Source organism: Archocentrus centrarchus, chromosome 16 (genome assembly GCF_007364275.1).
Source record: "Archocentrus centrarchus isolate MPI-CPG fArcCen1 chromosome 16, fArcCen1, whole genome shotgun sequence".
Taxonomy (NCBI): Eukaryota; Metazoa; Chordata; class Actinopteri; order Cichliformes; family Cichlidae; genus Archocentrus; species Archocentrus centrarchus.
This window is the reverse complement of record NC_044361.1, coordinates 8,443,962-8,463,799: the sequence shown is the minus strand read 5'-3', so window position 1 is coordinate 8,463,799 and position 19,838 is coordinate 8,443,962. Positions and strand designations below refer to the sequence as shown.

Sequence of the window (19,838 nt, the reverse complement as noted above, 5' to 3'; positions counted from 1 at the left end):
CAACCATTTAGTCACAAGTTGCAGTTGGCTGCAAAATGTGAAAAAATTCAATACAATCAGCAGGCAGCCACTGATTTTTTTTTTTTTAACATGCAAGGAGGTTGCTGTCCTAGTTTTCCTTGTTTGACTGAGCCATTGGTTTGCTCTGAATTAGAAGGTATCTTTGTCAAACCAAGTGTGTCCAATGTTGGACGGTTTTTTTAGTCAACCCAATTTAATGCAAGTTTGCTTGGCTAACATCTCAGGATGGTGGTGCATGACATAAGCCCTCTTGGTCAAAGTATTTCATTTAATAAAAATATCAGTATGTGTTTCAGATCTTTACCTATATTTTAAACAATCTGTAGATTTGCAGTGAATCGATAAAAGTATTAGTGACATTTTTTGTACCAAACTGAAACGACAAGTTAGAAGTCAGTGGTTCCTTGCAGTGATTTGATTTTAAGTGCTACAGTGTTGCTTTAAGCAGCTGATGTATTTAAACAGTATTATTGTTATTTAATTGTTCCATGCCACATGAAAAGATGATAATGTGGCTGTCACTCTGTAACAATTGCAAGGATTCAATTTCCACTGAAGCATCAAAAGAGCACATCTAAGGGGGGGGTGGGGGTTTTGGGGGGATGTGGTTGGATTCCACTGCTGTCTTCATAAGCTGACATGATTATTATTGCTATTGCACCAAAAAAGCGTCTCACTGTGAAAAGGGAAAAAAAAAAAAGATTAAGACATGCTCTGAAATTTCTAGAGCTGCTTTGACACACTTGAAGGAATAAAGAGGGAGAAAAAGTTCAAATATCCAACTATCCAATCAGAATATGTATATTTCCTCTCTTCCTCCTCTGGCAGTCCTCTAGAGATGACCCTCATGTGGGCCCACAAAGCAGACCGGTTCATTTCCATGTAAAAGCAGCACAGCTTGTCTGGTCGCTGACTCAATCAGTCTCCCTTTGTGGCTGTATTCTGATGATGGTAACATTATTACGATTGAGGAAATTGGAAATAAAGATTTCTGATGCTGCCCTGATCAGATTCACAAACTGCTCTGGTAAATTAATGTAAGGAAACACCTTGCTGCAGCAGCACTGATACACTGAGTTGAAACATTGATATACCCGTACAGTCCACTGTGATCAAACAGAATTAGACTTGAAATAAATCCTTTGTGAAAATGATATTGTTACATAAATTAGATTCAACACTATAGTGTGTTTTTCAAAGCTGTAACTGCTGGGAGTGGATTGCATCATATCGAGAGGCACTTTTAAGATTCTGATGTTGATTAAAAGTGAACATATTAAGCTTCACATAAAGAGACCTCGGAACAAGGCTGCTGAAATCATATTTGATAACAGCTCTATTTAATGAATTACAGAGCTACACTTAATGTATACTGACTGAGTTAATGCAAATGTTTTTTGCTCCAATAGTTGCAGTGAGCTGAGGTGCAGCTACTTTCACTGAAACTGTTGGGAAGGTCTTCTCTGAGCACATCCATCTCAAAGATAACAGCACTGTTCAACATGGAATCAAAGACTGTGTGACAGTTAAAATTTCTGTATCCATTTGATAAAGACTCAATGAAAAGACCAAAACTGACAGTTTTCTGAGTTTCTCAGTTATCCTGGGTGTTTATCTCAATGGTTCATGGTCAGTGTTTACGCCACACAGACTTTACTTGGGGGGTGGGCTGCACAGGTATATTAATGGCTGGCCAAGTTTATAATTTCAGCACTGTTTTTTTTTGTATTTGCCAATAATTTACTAGTGGACTAGTCAAAGTGTTACTTTGTTCTTATTTTGGAAATTTAGTTGCTGCATATCAGTGAGCTCCAGCCCTCACGCTGCTGTTGTGGCAGTTCTTGATATCATTTAACAGCTTCTCCAGAAGCCACACTCGTCCATCTTGGACTGCAGCTGGCAGTTGTATTCATTCGAACCGGAGGGCCGCTATAACCAGAACCTGCATCACGTGGCAAAAGGGTCCATATCCTACCACTCTGAGTTCACTGGCTTAGTCCAGGAAGGTACAGTTGAAGTCCATGAACTCCATAGGCAGCTTATTATTGCTCTGTTACTTATTGTCACAAAGCATGTATCATGTTGTTTAATTTTTCACTTAAGAAAGCATAGTAGCATATTCATGGTCAAAGCATAACCACTATGTATAAACAGCACAGCTCACAATCACTTGGTGTGCTTTCATAATATGGCCAACAGGCTTTTAGGAAGGGAGAGACCTTAAAGATAAAGGAGCCAAAATGGCTTCTTTAAGACCACGTATGAACTAAGGGGTTTGGAATCAGCACACTTAATCTCTGTTAGTGACGATAACAAAAATAACATCCGACAGCTTCAAAAACCATTAATTATATTTCTGACCTAAAGCAAGCATGCTTTTCTTTTTGGAAAACTGTATGTGACCACTTTGATGGCTAATTAGAGATATCTGCATTATTCACTCGATCATCAAATAAAATAAATAAAAGATCAATATATGCAGTGGCACTGGCACACACTCCTACTCTGATAAAGTGTGCCAGCAGGAGACACATGATACCTGCTCTCTCAATGCTGAGCAATATGCCGACTCAGAGCAGTACTGGGAGTCAAAAAGCCAAACTGAGCCTGTTAGAGAAAAGAAGATTCTGAGGGGGTTTCTATTCTGCTCCAGAGGACACACTGTTGATATAGAAATTTCAGCTTCAGTTCATTGTGGTATTTCTGCTTTGTAAGACAGGAAAGATGGAGCAAGCGGGGTGTGAGGTGTGACAGCAGGCCACTGACTGGACTCCGAATCACAGTACAAGGTATGCATCACAGAACACAGTGAGCTATTACAGCTTTGAACTAACTCAATTACTGTGTTGCTGCAAGCAGAATGTACGGTGCTGGTCTTCAGAGAGACACAGACGCGGGAGGTGAGGGGAGGAGGATGAAGGAGGTAGGAGACCACGGGAGGAAGCTCAATGTTAAATTATTCATTCTGCCAATAATCCTATTGGAGGATGCAGAACCCAACAGCCACCCCGCCTCATCTCTTCCTTTCAGTTTTCTTTTTCTCTTCTTGTCCAGGCACTTCTTTGATTCCATACTTCACAGCTTTCCCACCAAATTACCCTCACCAGTTAGTCTTTATGTACTGACATGTTATTTCCACACAATTATGAACTACGCACTATGTATGCACTATTGAGTTGACTCTGAAACAATGGCATGATGATGTGGCATTGGCGGACGGCCGTGAGCTGGGATCAGGGCATGATTTGTGATCAGTGAGGCGAGGTCAGAGTGTGTGACGATGCAAGCTCTTTGAAGGGAAGACAGCTTTAATCTTTCTTTCCTTCCATTTTTTCCTTGCCTGCATTTCCACTTCATCTTTTACTTTTATCACGGCTGCTTTCTCCCCTCCTCTGGGGGATTTGTGTAAACTGAACATCAATTGCTAATGGATGGCGTTAATTACCAGTAACGGTACTTATACACCACAGATATGAAAAAGAAGAACAAACCCTTCTGTGTGGCATCCCCATATGTGCTGGGCTTTAAAGTCTTTTCAAGGAGAGAAAACGGCCTGTGTGCATAACTGCTGAATATACCCTTACCCTGCTCTATACGTTGTCTCCATATTCAGCATGAAGTAAACGCGCACAACTGCAAACCTTCAAGCTGTCGCTTCCCACCCTTGAATTGATGTAAATGAGCGTGTGTGTTTATGCCGCGTCTCACCTATGTAGACTCTCCGACTGAAGCGCTGCATGAGCATCAGGACGAACACATGAAGAGGAATCAAGTTGATTATGAACACGTAACCGCCCCAAGCTGAAACCTGTCAAACACAATGGATTTAATGAGCCCAGTTTAATTAATTCAAAGCTTTCATTAATGGAGGGGTGGAATAATTTAGAGATTATGCATGCACAAATGTCTCACTCCACACATAAACAGACTGGTACATGGTTAGCTTATCCCTGCTGAATCTGTACAATGCTTTCAACTGTAGTAGATAATGAGTTTAAGTATAACCAGCCCACGAATCCCTAAAGGGTGGCTGTGTTTTCTGTGTTATTCACTTCAATAATGAGACGCTTTGCAATAAGAAGGAGGGTGCAAAGCTGCACAGCCCACCTGCGAGCTGTGAAATCATTATGAGCTGCAGCATTATGACTGCCATTCACATTATGTTGCTGGTACCCAAACCCTCAGAAGCGCACACACATATTTGCACAGATCCACACATGCTCAGAACAGCAGACACACACATACACGCACACTACCCTTTTCAAGCTTTGTGCTGATTTGTCTCCAAGTGTCATGTAACTGCCAGGCAGTGAGCGGCTGCCAGAGAAGCAGTGTCACAGTTTACGGTGCAAGGTGGATTCATCTCGGTCTGACATGAATGATGGGCAGGTTAAGCGAAAGGTTCCCTTGAGGATATTTTTCATTCCTTTGTCTGATGAAAATGGCTCGCGGTGGTTCGAGTGCAACAAAGTTTGATGGACATCATAACTGCTGAAAAAGGGTCTGAAGGGCATGATGATCAGTTCTGGCTGCTTCAGTGTTTCAGAGTGACTGCAATCCAGTTGCTCTCCCTTTTTAGTTTAAGGTTCAGGGCCTGTCCTTATCAAGTGTCAGAATCACTCTCTCTAAGGAACTGTGCTGAAAGTGAGCATCAGACCGCAAATGCTGAAGTTGGACTGCAGGCTATTTGTTGAACTTCCAATTATTTTCAGCCAGGAGAAAGACCACTCCAGGGACAGCATGAAACCACCAACTAAAACAAAACCATCACTGGTTTATGCGTAACATTTGTGTATATCAAAATACACAATTTTTTTTCTATTGTAGTTTACTGATAAAATTAAGAAACAGCTCAAATTGTAAAATGAATGGCAAATATACCATATGACAAACTTAAATATTGTCATTTCTGGGGAAATTCTGAGTGTGCTAAGGCACCTAATGCTGTTTGATAAGAGTAGCTAACCAGGTAGGTGACAGGAGCCAAAAGAGTTCATCAAAACGACTGAGATGAATGAAGTTTACATACATTTTTTTTTCCACAAATAAAAATCAACTCACTCTAGCCTAAAGACTCTTTCGTAAAAGTAAACTGCGAACATCAGATAAAGTCCAAAGCCCCGTGGCCCAGTTTAACTATGAATCACATTTCTATGATACAGTATGGCAGCACTGGGCTCCAAAGTTGGCTGGGTTTTGTGCTTGTTGCAGATTTCCAACTCATTTCAACGGGGGAAAAGTTTTTCTCAAAAACTACTGCATGACAAATTGCTACCAAAAGATATAACAGTATTCCTTAAGCCAAACATTTTCTCTCTCTCTCACATGCGTGCACGCGCGCACACACACACGTGCACGCGCGCGCACACACACACACACACACACACACACACACACACACACACACACACACACAGTATCCTTCAGTGCTGCAACTGCAAACCTACAACATACATGAATGATTTCCTTCCTTTGACATGCTCTGATGTTTGGTTTATTGCCAGATTACACACAAGTGATACCACTAAATAATTATTACAAAGGGTGTGTGTCTGAGTGTGGGTTCTCACCATATAGAAGTAGGAGATGCAGCATCCGATGGTCCAGAAAACAGATCCAGTCTTCACCGACTTCACCTGCAGTATACACCAGAGAGCATTAACCACACACACACACACACACAGTCAAATGTAAATCAGCGACTTTCATTAAGTAAGCTGCTCTGCTCGCTGTGTCTTTCCTCGATGACTTGCTGCTTGCCCAACAAGATAGCTTGAATTATTCATCATGTTTCCCTCTTTAATGACCCACACACAAAGCAGACCACCGTGTCCTACACATCTTTAAGTTCCCCGCAGCAGGACACAGCAGCTGCTAATGAGGGCTTAACAAGGCTAACGAGCTCTGACTTAACGAAGGCTCAGGTGGGAGCTGCTGCAATTGGCTGCACGGATGGTGGAGTTGAACCAATGGGATGTGGTGGATCTGAGAGAATGAAAGTTGAGGACAAGTGAATAAGTGGGGAAACATGATGATTAAGGGGAGAGGGGGGGGGCATTCACTGGGGACTATGAACTTATTCTGTATTTCACTTAGAGCAGATCTACTAAACCCTCCAAGGCCTGAATGTGTACTTAAGTATGCATGTGATTTATTCATGGTGCAATTATTTCAGACTTGCTTGAATCCAGGAAATAGAAATCAGGCCGTGTTATAGTATTCCCTATCTATTCCACCACTTAACAGCAACTTCAGGGCTTCTTAACAGGGACAAAGGAGTCCTTTAAATCTCAGTGGCATGCTTGAAATGTCATGGATGATGGTATTTGCTAAGAATAACATTTGCCCATATGCCCATGTGGACAAAGCGCTAAGGACCAGTGTGAGGAATAATGTGTAGAAGCAGAAAGATGCTTAAGCTCTTTTCATTGTGGTAGGTAGGTAGCACTGCTGTCTTTATCAGTCTGATTGCATTCTCACTTTTAGGTGCCTCATGGCTTCACTTGGACATTGCCACAACATTGACAAACCCACAGTTCTATACATCATGCACAACAATCCATCTACAGACATGTGAATGAGGTTAGAGTTTCCTTAACTTGGCAGCTATATTTTAAAAGTTGCTTTTATAATTAGAAGGGCAACATCCTGTATTCAGTTACAGGAAGACATCTATTCAAATCAAACAGCAACTTGTGAACCGTGACTCTGCATGACAGCTCACCTGTGTGAACTGAACGCAGCGGCTGTATGGCACTGCAGGCATTAAATAAACTCAAAGGAAAGTAGCTTGACTTTAATGGACCAACATTGGTGGTGAAATGTTGAAAAATGGTGATGCTCAGACTTTTTTCAGGACAGAGCAGCTTTGAGGTTACTTGGCATGAGATTATTTGTGGCAGCGAGAGACTGAAAGCGACTGTCTCAGGCCAAAATTCTGACAGTTGCCCCCCCCCCCCCCCCCCTTTTTTTTTTGTCCTTCTGTTATTGCTATTTAAGGCGTTTTCTAAAACAATCATGTCTTTCAGTGAGATGAGCAAGTCACGAGACCCAAGAGAGATGTGCAGGCTTATCTTGCATGCAAGTTCAGACCTGTGAGTCCTTCAAGCGCGTCTTGCCATTTGGCAGCCATTTAGATGTTTGAGCAATTATCAAAGTCTAGATAGATGGGGAGGGATCCATAACTTCACTGAGGAATAAAAAAAGTGTAAAAGTACACTAGAACCTGTCTGTAATGAGGAAAACACATTCCTTCACAACATTATATGGGCAACTATGTTTGCAATCTGCAAGCATAGTTTCTGTAAATCCACATCCAGCAGACACAGGGCAACATTTTTGGTTGATAAATGCTCCCAAGTGGTCACCGGCTAGTTATTAATTTTGCCTGATCTACTGTTTGGCATTAGGCAGGTAGCATTAAATTTATCAGAGCTTTTTTTAAGACTAGGGCGCCTGGGTGGTGAAGCCGGCGACCACATACATATGCCGTTGCGGTGCGGGCGGCGCGGGTTCGAGTCCCGGCCCGTCGCCAATTTGCCCACATGTCTTCCCCTGTATCTTTTCCCCATTTCCTGTCTCTCTCCACTGCCGGGAAAAAGCCGCTGTGGCCAAAAATGCAAAAAAAAAAGTTTAAGACTAGTTTATGCCAAACTATATCTTTCCTCTCGGGTTGAGTGACCCTGCTAGACCTCTGAATCACATCACCATCTCTCAGGTTTATTGTTCCATTTCAGCCTATCAACAGCTGCTCTTCATTTGGAAAAACCATGCCATTCACAGCTGCTGTTGGCAGAACAAGAAAAGGAGGCTTATAATGTTCTTCTGCATGTGCCAGAGAAAATGTGGCAAAAACAGCAACTAGTGCAAATGAGATCAGTGCAGCTATAACATGAAAGTGGTTGTCACTCAGCTAACAGCAACAGCAGCTCAAAAACTGGCGCATTTCTAGTCAGCTGCTCCTAACAACCAGTACTGCAGCCACTTTGCCTTTGAAGGATCAGATTTGTCACAGGGAACAAACAACCCCCACTATATCAGGCTTCATAATGAAGCATGAATCAAATGCACTTCAATCAGATCATGAGGCTAGGTCAGTGCTGAGAGTGTTGGGTGTTAATTAGTAATCTGGGCAGCAGCACCACATGTCTTTTGGTTCATTGTTAATATGAGAATACTGATTACTGCAGCTTTAAATAAAAAGACATAAGTTGTGCTTCAAAGCCTCACCATCTAATTATTCCCTGTCTGAGTGATAAGACTATAGCAAGGCTGAAGTAGCATATTCAGGCATACCCAGAGGTAGTAGGTGAACTGCAGGGCGAAGATGGCAATGCCTTCGTTGTCAAAGGAGCCAGCCACGGAGCGGGAGATGTAGCCAGGGACGATGGCGATGAAGCAGGCTGCCAGCAGTCCCGCCCCCTGGTTCCACAGCTCCCTCGTGAGCAGAAAGGTGGAAATGGAGGTCAGGCCGCTGAACACCGGGGCCAGGAACACGCACACGTCCCGTATGTGGACAGTAATGTGCAGCAGGTTGAGCACATAATGGATGAGGCCTGCTGTAACCATGAGGCCTGGGTACACCTGGAAGAAGAGAGGACCAAAATTTACTTATACTATAATAATTTTAAAAATAAGTTTTTTTTCCCTCAATTCATTCAATGTGTCAAGTATATATAAAAAAAAAAGGGGTAATTTTTCATGTCTCTATAATCTAATATGTATTTGATGTTAGAAGAGCCCCAATATTAACACGGCAGCACTGAAAAATGACACCAACACAGACAAAGAACAGCGGACGCTCACCCCCCCCCCCAAAAAAACAAACACACACTACACATCTGCTCTGGCCTCAGAGTTAGTGGACAGAAAACATGCTTTTACCACACACTGTAAACCAAAGTGCTAAAGCCAACAAATTTCCTACACACAAAATGATCCAGTAACTGTGTATCTGCCAAAAAAACAAAAACAAAAAAACATTACTTTCTACCTGTATTTTTATTGATTATTTTTGTATTGATCTCTCTCTAAACTGAGGATGCCATCAAAGCAGAGGCAAACAAAACTAAAGAAAGTCCACATAAAGGCCTACAGACTCAGATTCTTGTACCATTGCTTGCAGTTTGGTACCTTCTGCGGCTAAAGGGGAACTATGCTGCTTCTCTTTATTTTCTATCCATAAACAATAGTGTGCAAAAGTCTTGAGCAACCCCTCAAATTACAGATGTTGCTGTAATTTGTGGTTTGGAGCAATACGTCTCCAGGCTCTCTGAAGGTCTTCCAGGTTTATGAAACTTTTATTTATTTATTTATTTTTTTAAATCAAGCAACTTACCCATGAAACATTCAAACATTTACCAAAAAAAACCTTCTAACTTGAGATGAACCCGTGTTGGTTCTTTTGCGAAATTCTAAATGGTATCTTTGTTACTAGCAGCTTCTTGCAAAAATACATAATTTTTAGCATTTCTTTGTTGAATCTATGAAAAATCCTAAAGACAATAGAGTTTGACAGGCATAAAAAAGTATTTTTGAGAATCCTCTTGTAGGTACAAAGTGCTATTAGCCAAAAACTTGACACATGTCCATAAAAATTTTATGAAACTGGACAAGGGGATTGACAAATGACAAGACCTGAGAGATGCATGTGCCCCTTCAGTTGATCCATCCATTGCTCAAAGCCTCATCAGAAACAGTGTCAGTGGAAGGGTGGCTTTAAAGAAGCCATTAGTAAGGAAGAGAAATGACAAATGACAAGAACTGAACTGAAAATCAGTGGCAACAGGTCTGACGGAGAGATGAATCCAACTTTGAAATTTTTGGCTGATATTGTCAAATTTGTAAAACAGAGAGTCTGTCATGGTTTGGGACTGCATTTCAGCCAGTGTCCTCCATTTGTCCAGGTTTCTCAATTTTTTTAAGGACATGTTGCACACCATTGTCAAGTATACCAAGTTTTAGGATAACAGCTCTCTGAGAATCACTTTGTTGGTGCAAAATTCTTTTATGCCTGTCAAACTGTGTTATCTTTGACATTTATGTGGAATTGCTCCTTTGCTAAGTTGTCTGTTATGTGTAGACAACACCAGTTCATCTCCTGAATTTTTATGCTTCAATGATTCATGTGTCAGTGTTAAGTGGCTTAAACAAAAAATGATATTCCTCTGAAAATTGTCAGGTACAATAACTGGAATAAAAATGAGGGTTAAAAAAAAAAAAAAAAAAGCCTGGAGAACTAATGCTCAAGATCATTTTTAAAATAAGTCTGGCTCCTTGGAAGCAAAATAAAGAAATAAGGAGTGGCTCAAGTCTTTTGCACAGAGCTGTACTTTGGTCAATAGCCAATTTTTACACTTCTCCATCTGCCTGAGACCTGGTCACCACAGTTTGAGATTTTAAACTGCAAAAAAAAACAAAAACTAAAAACAAAACAAAAAAACAATTCCTGACATCCTACTTTCCAAGGCTTAGCATTTCTTTTGAAAGATTGATTTAAGAATTATTACCAATTAAAGCCTCATTTAAAAACTGTAATGTTGATTAAACAATTCATTTAAGAAACATGTGCACATAACTCCCCAGTGTGTCTCTCACACTGTTGTGCTTTCCTGGGTTATACAGTGTACATTATGGATGGCATTAATTAATGGGTGTACTGTAACCCTCCACCACCCACCCAACCAACCCCACCTGTGATTGTATTACTTACTGGTAATCTCACAAGGGAACGACTGCCAAGCCCTAACACTCAGTATTTCAACAGACTGCACACACACCACTCCAACTATATAGCTTCAGTAGTCATATCATGCAAAAACTTATTCAAGCTGTTGTTTTCTCTGCTAATGTGAATGTATTAAAGTGCACTCTGGGGAACAGATTAGCCCATAACCCATGCAGAGAGATTATACATACGTTATAAATATACATAAGAGGAGGAGTCGAGCTTTCAGAGATGTAGTGTAGTGTAATGACGTGTTAAAAGTGACTCCGGTGTGTCTGTCCTTTAGCTGTTATGAAGACAGATCTACTCTGTGTCTTCTATGAGTGCTCCCTCTTACCTTCCTGCTTCCCCTAGGGGGTGTTTAACTATCCAGTTGTGTGTGTGTGTGTGTGTGTGTGTGTGTGTGTGTGTGTGTGTGTGTGTGTGTGTGTGTGTGTGTGTGTGTGTGTGTGTGTGTGTGTGTAGTTTAAAGTGAGCTGATGATGATAGAACATTCATCATGATAACGCGACTCTTGAGAAATAAGGACAAAGAAAGAGGTGACGTGGAGGCAGAAAGGGCACACAATGCCTCAATAAACCTGAGTCGAGCACCCCCAACTCAACCACCCACCCACCCACACACAGACACCCACCCACCCACACACACACAGAAGAAAAATACTTACTGTGCCCCCTACTATCCTACCCAGAGGGTACCAGGCTCTTTCATCAAACCAGTTGAGGAACTCATAGAAGCCATTTGTGGTGAGGTGGTGAGTCGATCTGTAATTGAACCTGAAACATTCAACCAGAGAAAGACGGGACAGTTAGCGTACACCTTTAGAGAGAGACAGAAGAAGACCGTGTCCCACTGACAATTAGCTTCATTCTGGCTTCCAGTAATAAGGAGTTTAAAAAAAAAAAACTCCTGAAATACATTTACTTATTTTGAATGCAATTCGGTACTAAATTCACTGTTTTGTTATTTTTTTTAAATTTAACAAATCATATGATGGTGAAAGATGCATTTTCCATTCTTTAGATTTGATTGGTTCAGTTCCAAACAAGGCCATTTGGTTTGATCAGCCGGTGATCACCGCGATACACCTGCTACCTGCCATTACCTGCTGTGAACAGTGCATCATCGCTTAGGCATCTGATCAAACACACTTTGCATTACTGTAATTGCGCGGACGTTTGTCCTATCGGAAAATTCAAACGGTCTCTGAAAGCTGAGAAATGGCACTTCACAACCAGAATAGGGTTATTACGGTAACTGTTGCCCAAAATGGCGCGACATTTGAAATGCACTGTGTCACGTATAATTTGATGTTATAGGGTTAAACTGCAGCAATCAGGCTGAGTGTGCTTGAAATGGAGGGTCTTTGTCCAAGAGGAAAAACAGTGGGAAAGCAAAGCACACCACAGAAAGATGCAAGAGGAAGTGAGTGATTTCTAAAAAAAAAAAAAAAACAAGTGCAATATATTGACAGTCAACTGGCAAGAATATGAATATTTATAAGAATTTACTGACAATGCAATTATTGATTCTACTTATAGGTCTAATTCTGAATAAATTTCCCTGAAGGGGTGAAAGTAGACCTACATAGGTTTTTAGAATCAATGAAACTGCCATCATCTCTGAGTATGAACATGATGCAGAAATAAGGACTGCTACTGACTCGAGTTTGATGTCATTGTTTTAAAATGTGCAAGGAGCCGGTGAGCTTGGAGGAATGAAGCTGATAAGGTTGGATAATTCCCAGTTTCTCTCTCTTCCATTTAACATATTAGACAATGAAATGGGTTAAAACAGAGAGGTGCTGTTTTTGTGTCCCAACTTCCTCCTGCTTACCCTGCATGTGATTTTACAATGAAAACACCTCTCATCTTTGCCAATTTCTGCCCATTCCTTATTATTTATGACATGAGGTTCATTTCCAGTCACGGCTATCAAATCATGTAATCATCATTACTTTGTGAAAACTAAAAAACACGCACAGCACAACGTCCTCTTAGGCTCCAAAATATGTAAAACTCCCCCTGCAGGTCCATGTAGCACTCATTGTGGGTGACTCGCCAGGAATTCAGTCACCTCTGGTTTCATATAACTCCCAATTAGCTTTGATTGGTTTATTTGTAATAGTGTAAACAAGTAACGGACCACAGCCAACAGCCAGCACCAGTTTACAAATATTTTCAGCAAAGATGTGTGAATGTGTGACAAACCCTGGTTTACTCCCAGACTGAAGCAGCTGTGGATAGAGAAGAGGGAGGCTTTTAAAAGTGGGGACAAAGACTGCTACAAAGAGGCCAAGTACAGGTTTAGCAAGGAAGTGGCCACTGCTAGATCACATCACTCTGAGAATATACAGCAGCAGATCTCAGAGAACGACGCGGCCTCTGTATGGAAAAGCTTTAGGCAGATTACCAACTACAAGCCTAAAACCCCCCACTCCACAGACAACCTACAAACTGCAAATAGACTGAACGAGTTCTATTGTCGTTTTGATGGTCAGTTCAGCAGCCTTCACACCTCCACCAGTCCCAACTACAATACAGCCAACACAAATATTCACCCCCCAACCTCCCCCACTCCCCACACCTCAGAGAAGCCCACATCATCAAGGACTCCCACCCCAGAGTCCCCCTCATCCCCCACCCCCACAGTTTTTTGTATTCAGGAGGACCAGGTGCTAAAGCAGTTCAGGAGTGTCAAAGCTCGCAAAGCTCCAGGTCCAGATGGTGTCTCACCTGCCACACTGAGACACTGTGCTAACGAGCTTGCCCCATTGTTCACGAACATCTTCAACTCCTCACTGGAGGCTTGCCACGTGCCTGTCTGCTTTAAAACCACTACCATTGTTCCTGTCCCCAAGAAGCCAAGGATCACTGGACTAAATGACTACAGACCTGTGGCACTGACTTCTGTGGTCATGAAGTCATTTGAGCGTCTGGTGCTGTCCCACCTCAAGTCCCTCACAGCCCCCCTTCTGGACCCCCTGCAGTTTGCCTACAGAGCCAACAGGTCTGTGGACGACGCCATCAACCTGACTCTGCACTTCATCCTACAGCATCTGGACTCCCAGGGAACCTACGCCAGGATCCTGTTTGTGGACTTCAGCTCTGCCTTCAACACCATCATCCCTGATCTCCTCCAAGACAAGCTGTCCCAGATGAACGTGCCAGATCCCATCTGCAGGTGGATCATTGACTTCCTGATGAACAGGAAGCAGCACATGAGGCTGGGGAAGAATGTCTCGGACTCCCGGACCATCAGCACTGGCACTCCTCAGGGCTGTGTCCTCTCTCCTCTGCTCTTCTCCCTGTATACCAACTGCTGCACCTCTGACCACCAGTCTGTCAAGCTTATTAAGTTTGCAGACGACATGACTCTCATCGGACTCATCTCAGACGGGGACGAGTCGGCCTACAGGATGGAGGTCAAACGTCTGGTGTCCTGGTGCAGCCATAATAACCTGGTACTGAACGCCCAGAAGACAGTGGAGATTATAGTGGACTTTAGGAAGCACACAGCCCCTCTACCCTCCATCATCCTGACTGACACCCCCATCACCACAGTGGACTCTTCTCGCTTCCTGGGAACTACCATCACCCAGGACCTCAAGTGGGAGCCCACCATCACCTCTGTCGTCAAAAAGGCCCAGCAGAGGATGTACTTCCTGCGGCAGTTGAAGAAATTCAACTTGCCAGCAAGGACCATGGTGCAGTTCTATACTGCCATCATTGAGTCCATCCTTACCTCCTCCATCACTGTGTGGTACGCTGGAGCCACCACTAGGGACAAACAGAGACTACAGCGCGTTGTGCACTCTGCTGAGAAGGTGATTGGCTGTAACCTCCCATCTCTCCAGGACCTGTACTCCTCCAGGACACTGGGGCGTGCAGGTCGGATCACAGCCGACCACTCTCACCCTGGGCACAGACTTTTTGACCCTCTCCCCTTTTGTGTTTAGTTTTTTCCCGCTCTGGGGCATCTAAAAAGAAATATTGCAATCTATAAATGGTACCTGTGTTTCTCTGTTTCAGAGATAAATACTTCATTTACTTTCAGTGCAAATGCTTTAATGTCCTCACTCTCTCTGAAAATTGCTACCATGATTTAGTAGACCAAATGCAGACCACAACTTCAAATAAACATGTTTCCATCCCATTAAAACACCCTTCTCAAAGGGTTAAACTGCTGGGCATCACCACAAGGCAGGTCATGGCTTAGGTGAGGAGAGGAGAGGTCTAGAGAGAAGGCAATATTTAACGCACAGAGTGGAATTTCTTTTTTTCTTTTTAATCTATCTAAAAGGAAAAACATGTTCAGACCAGGTGTGCCAAAAACTATACACCTGACAAAGGCAAATGTCAGGCACAGGGTTCTTTTCTTTCTGCATTTTTACCTGTCATTTCATTAGTTTTGAAAACATCTTGACTTTACTATTACTACCCAAACCCTCTGAGGTGTGCTTAACCTGAGTAATGCCAAATCTGGCTGGGTAGCATAAGCCGGCAAATATACATGGACTGCCTGTTCGAGTATCGTCTATATGCAGGAAAATCTGGGTTTTATTTAGAATTCAGGAACTTGGAAGGCATGTACTCCGGTGAGGTGAACTGCTTATTTAGCAATTTTGGCAAAAATGTATAAAATGTAAGCGTGTTCTTTGGCCATGTGCCCCCTCTCCAACAGCTTTCACAACGTTTGTGCAATCTTGCCAGTAGGTGAACACAGTGATCACATACCTTCTTGTCTGCACAAACACTGCAATAGTAGCTGTAACTCTGTATTTGACCAACTTCTGTAACTGTTTGGTTCTTGAGAAACCATCAGCACAGGACATCATTACATAGATCTCTGCACTGCATCTGACTGAAAGGGCCCTTAGTGTGTACAAATGATAAATACATCAGTCATTTTTAATAAGTCAGGTCAGGTATATGTCTGGTTTTCAGCAGACTACAGAAAAACTGAGGGTGTAACTGTATTCGTATTGGTCCCCAATGGTTTGGTTACACTGTTACACTCCTATGCAAAACCAATTACTGCTAATTGAAAGGGTTGTTGGAAAACTGGCAGAAACTTGCCTTTTCCACACCTTCACATACTACTGTGATCTCAGCTGACACCATAACAGACACACGGTTTCACTGCAGTTTTTTTCTCTCCAGTGGCTTCAACCATCCTCATTTGCTAACATTCTCACTTTTACCTTCTTGTTCATCCCCAGCCTTCTGCCTGCCTATTGTTTACAGCCACTGAGACTTTAACAGGAGCAATCCAACTACAGCCCTGTCTATAATTAGATGGTTCAGGTAGACAGAGTGCTGCTATTGTACAAATCCTGCACGTAGCTCTTAGTTTTCAAACTGAGACTGTGCTGATACTCAGCAGTTAGTCTGCTTGTCCCCTGAGCCTCTCCAAAAGTATTAGAGTGCTCAATACAAACTGTCCCTCCATGAAAAACGGGAACTTGATGGAGGGATTGCAGCATATGGCTTGCTCAGCCCCCTTAGGAGCAAGTTCTAGATTGAGGGTACGTGAACAGGTTTTTATGCTCACTCGTGGAGGCTGATTTTTTTATTGGGGGGGGGCAAACATACAACACAAGCAATCCATCGTGTCTCTGGAGCCCCGTTTCCTGCCTGGTCTGAGAGAATTCCTCTAGCTTTCCTCTCACAATTACAGTCCAAAAAAGCCTGCAGTATCCTAAAGCTTTTCAGACAGCCAGTGGATGGGCTAAACACTCACCTCCTACACTTTACTCTCTGGATGATGGGCTCTCAAAACCATTTCCAGGCGAGATGTCAGATGAAGCAGACTTGTCTCACCCGTGGGATTCGGGCTCATTAAAACAGAAAAGCTTTTTTAACTCCCCAGAAAAGGCACACTAGCCTTTCCTGATTCAGTCAAGGACATTAAATTAACTCCAACTGCCAAACAAAAGTTGGTAAATTAGTTTGGTCTATTTTTTTAAACTCTCAGGAGGCTAAAACTCCTACTTAGTCCCATTCTGGTCCAAACTAGGAACCAAAGCTGGTAGCTGGTTTTAGGGACATGAGATCTCAGCGTAGGTAAGAAAATCTGGCCAACATTGAGTTAAATACAAATAAATACAACCACACAGCAGCGAACAGGCAGGCAGTGTGGACTCCTGAAGCCTGAAAGCACAAACTCAGAGCCAACAAGGACTTTTAAAGTTCTTTTCTAAGTGGGAGTTTTTGAACAACCCCCCCCTGTATATCAAGGTTTTACATATTCAGTGTAATTCAGTAAATTAGTGTCTGAGTTGGGGCTTCAATTTCTTGCTCCATGGCCCCGATTAAGATTTGCACCTTCAAACTTAAAACACGTCTGGACTCTAAATGAAAGTAAGCAACCACACTGCAGTCTTAAAAAGATCAGATAGCTGCTGGGCAGCTACACAGTATTCTCAGTTTTTAACAGGAGTGTAAAATAAGGCATTAGGATGACAGAGTGGAGAATAAACAGCAGTAATTCAGTTGGTATTACATGTTATCCACTCCTCTTTACACATGTATTTCTGCTGTTTTACAGATTTAGGTATTTCTAATGCCTGAAAAGGCTGCCCCTTGCTTAAAACATCCCTCCATACAATTTGTACTTTGTAAACTGAGGTCGCCGTGAGGAGTTCAGAGTGTACCACAATCCTGCAGATAAAGTCCTAGTTATGTCAGGCACTTCCCTGTGCCTGGAAGATAAACTAATAAAGCAAATATAAGATGTATGACAGCACTATTGGCTGGCTGAACTCTGCGCATTATTCATTCTTTGCTAATAGCTTTAGGGTAAGGTATACAGAGAATATATTCAGATGCCCATTTGTTCAAATCCACAGAGAAACCAATGAACTGTTTACTTCACTGTTTTCCACTTGAACATATTACTCAAGCGGCATACGCATGAGGGATTTTGTACATCGAGCCTTGAATCCAGCGCTGAGCTTCCATTAGCAGCAGCTTTCTGGGTTAAATACGAATGTCTTTTGCAGCGCAGAACAAACGCTACGATGGCTATTCATCATCAGATAATTAAGAGTTAGAGGGTAAATTATAGTGTAAATAATTCAGAGCCAGCAGAAAGCTTTACTACACTGAGCTAAATCCATTTTATCGCAGACATGTGGGCTCACTCTGAAGCCCCTCTCGGCCACTAGGGGGCAGAAACTCAAGCAATAACTGAAGGTACCATAGCAACACCTGTGACAGCCTGGTGTCGCATACAGAAAATCATTTATAGTTTGATAAAGAGCTGTGACTTCAACTCAACCCCTTCAGTCACGACACAAGAATTTTGGTGGAAAAAAATTCATGTTCTGCCTAAATAGTCTTTTTAGGTGGGAGACGTCAGAAAATCAATAATGCAGTACAATATATAACTATAGAAAGTGATGTACACAATGGTGTATTCAGTGACTGAAGGTGTTAAATACATCCCTACACACAAGTGAACAACCTCAGTACCCTGAGGTGTTTGTGTAGAAACAGGTGGCTTTATTCTGTACTGTCTCCTTTGGAAATCGCAGTAAACTGCTGCCTGCTAAAAATCTTATAAGTGATGTCTCAAGCTTCACAAAGGTACTAAACACATTGTCTACACACATACCTACTTACCAGTACAGTACATTAGAGTCTCCCTTTAGACATTCTCATGTCTCTAGTCATCTGTAGGGATACACCGATTGTGCAATTCTGAAGCGACATTGCATTCAAAATAATACGGCTCAAAGCTGATTCTCCCCCCACCCACCCCTGCCATTTTCCTCTTTGTGTTTTCATTTTTATTTATTCCCCCTTTAGTTCCACAGACACAAAAGAAACTTGTCATGAAAAATAAATGAACTGAACTCAAGTACACCAGTTCTTTAAACTGAGACATTGTAAGGCACTCAAAGAATCCGCAAATGAACTCTATGGGAGTGTTCTGAAACAGTAATATTGGTGGCAGAAGTACAACTTCCAGGGAGAAAAGCTTTTTAAGTTCTTACTGAGCTTTTATTTTTAGTCATTTGTGGTCCCCAGTGACCAGTAAAAAAAATAAAATTCAGATAATATTTCAAGGTGTTTCAAGAAGGCTGCTGACCTTCAAAATGTGTTTCTAGAAGGTTTAAAAAACACACATAAAAGATGGACATAGACTGGGAATCCACTGGGAAGGGATCTCAAGACTGCATTATAGGTGGTGATATTGTAGGCCACCACCTCTGTTCAATGATGGTTGTTCATAGTGGACATAGATGGCTTCCAACTGGACATGCAATGCAGTCTTGAGATCCCTTCCCAGGCAATTCAACCCCCTCTCCCTCTGTGTCAGGACAATCCCACTAGGGGTTCAATACGTGGGACTCTCAGATCTTAAAAGGCTTCATAGATGAAACCTCTTCACAAACCAAAAAAAAAAAAAAAAAAAGTCCAGCTGCCTTCATTTTAAGTGCATGAGGCTACCATAACTTGGATGAATGAGAACCTACAGATTATCTGTGGTATGCTCATTGGTACATGGCTTGTGATTGACAAGCTGTTCAGAATGGGCCTTCACAAACCAATGAGTGATGTCACCAAAGCTATGTCCATCTTTTATACCATTTACAGTTTAAAATAATTTAGCTAATAGCTGATGCTGATATTTTATAGCTTCCTTTTTTGTTGTTATTTATTTCCCCTTGTGTTGCAGGGAAACAAAGCTTTAACGCCCATATTTTTGAGCATATAGGCGGCGCAAATGTGATGTGACAACGAATAAATATTGGCCACACACATCAGCAAATGTTATCAGCGGATTTCTGCAGGTATATCAGGGTTGCCATTTTAGGGCAGAGTGAAGTCAAATATAGGACTCTGCTTTATCATCGCCGAGAATAAGGCCTTTGCCAACCCTTTCTCCTCACTGTGTGCTCTGAAAATTGGTCTGCTGCATATTTAAACATGGCAGAAAGCCAAAGTGCAGCCAAAGCGAGGGCAGTGTCCCCTTCTAATGACCCGTACTGCTAGGTTTTCCAAGGACAGGCGGCGCAGCGGCAGCCTCTGCAGGGTGATCCTGCTCCCCACTGCTTTCAGATGGTGTGTGGGGGAGCTCGACA

General features: G+C 42.3%; 1 protein-coding gene across 1 annotated transcript in view; it reads right to left on the bottom strand.

Moving 5' to 3' along the window:
* The window catches only part of LOC115794434 (dolichyl-diphosphooligosaccharide--protein glycosyltransferase subunit STT3B-like), an 81,626-nt gene that overhangs the window by 22,545 nt on the left and 39,243 nt on the right, over positions 1-19,838 (bottom strand). Inside the window, exons 2-5 of the mRNA XM_030749950.1 lie at positions 11,415-11,523; positions 8,317-8,604; positions 5,592-5,657; positions 3,730-3,829 (exon numbers count right to left, since the gene is read on the bottom strand). Of these exons, the coding sequence (XP_030605810.1) occupies positions 3,730-3,829; positions 5,592-5,657; positions 8,317-8,604; positions 11,415-11,523 (563 nt within the window). The remainder of the gene's footprint in view (positions 1-3,729; positions 3,830-5,591; positions 5,658-8,316; positions 8,605-11,414; positions 11,524-19,838) is intronic.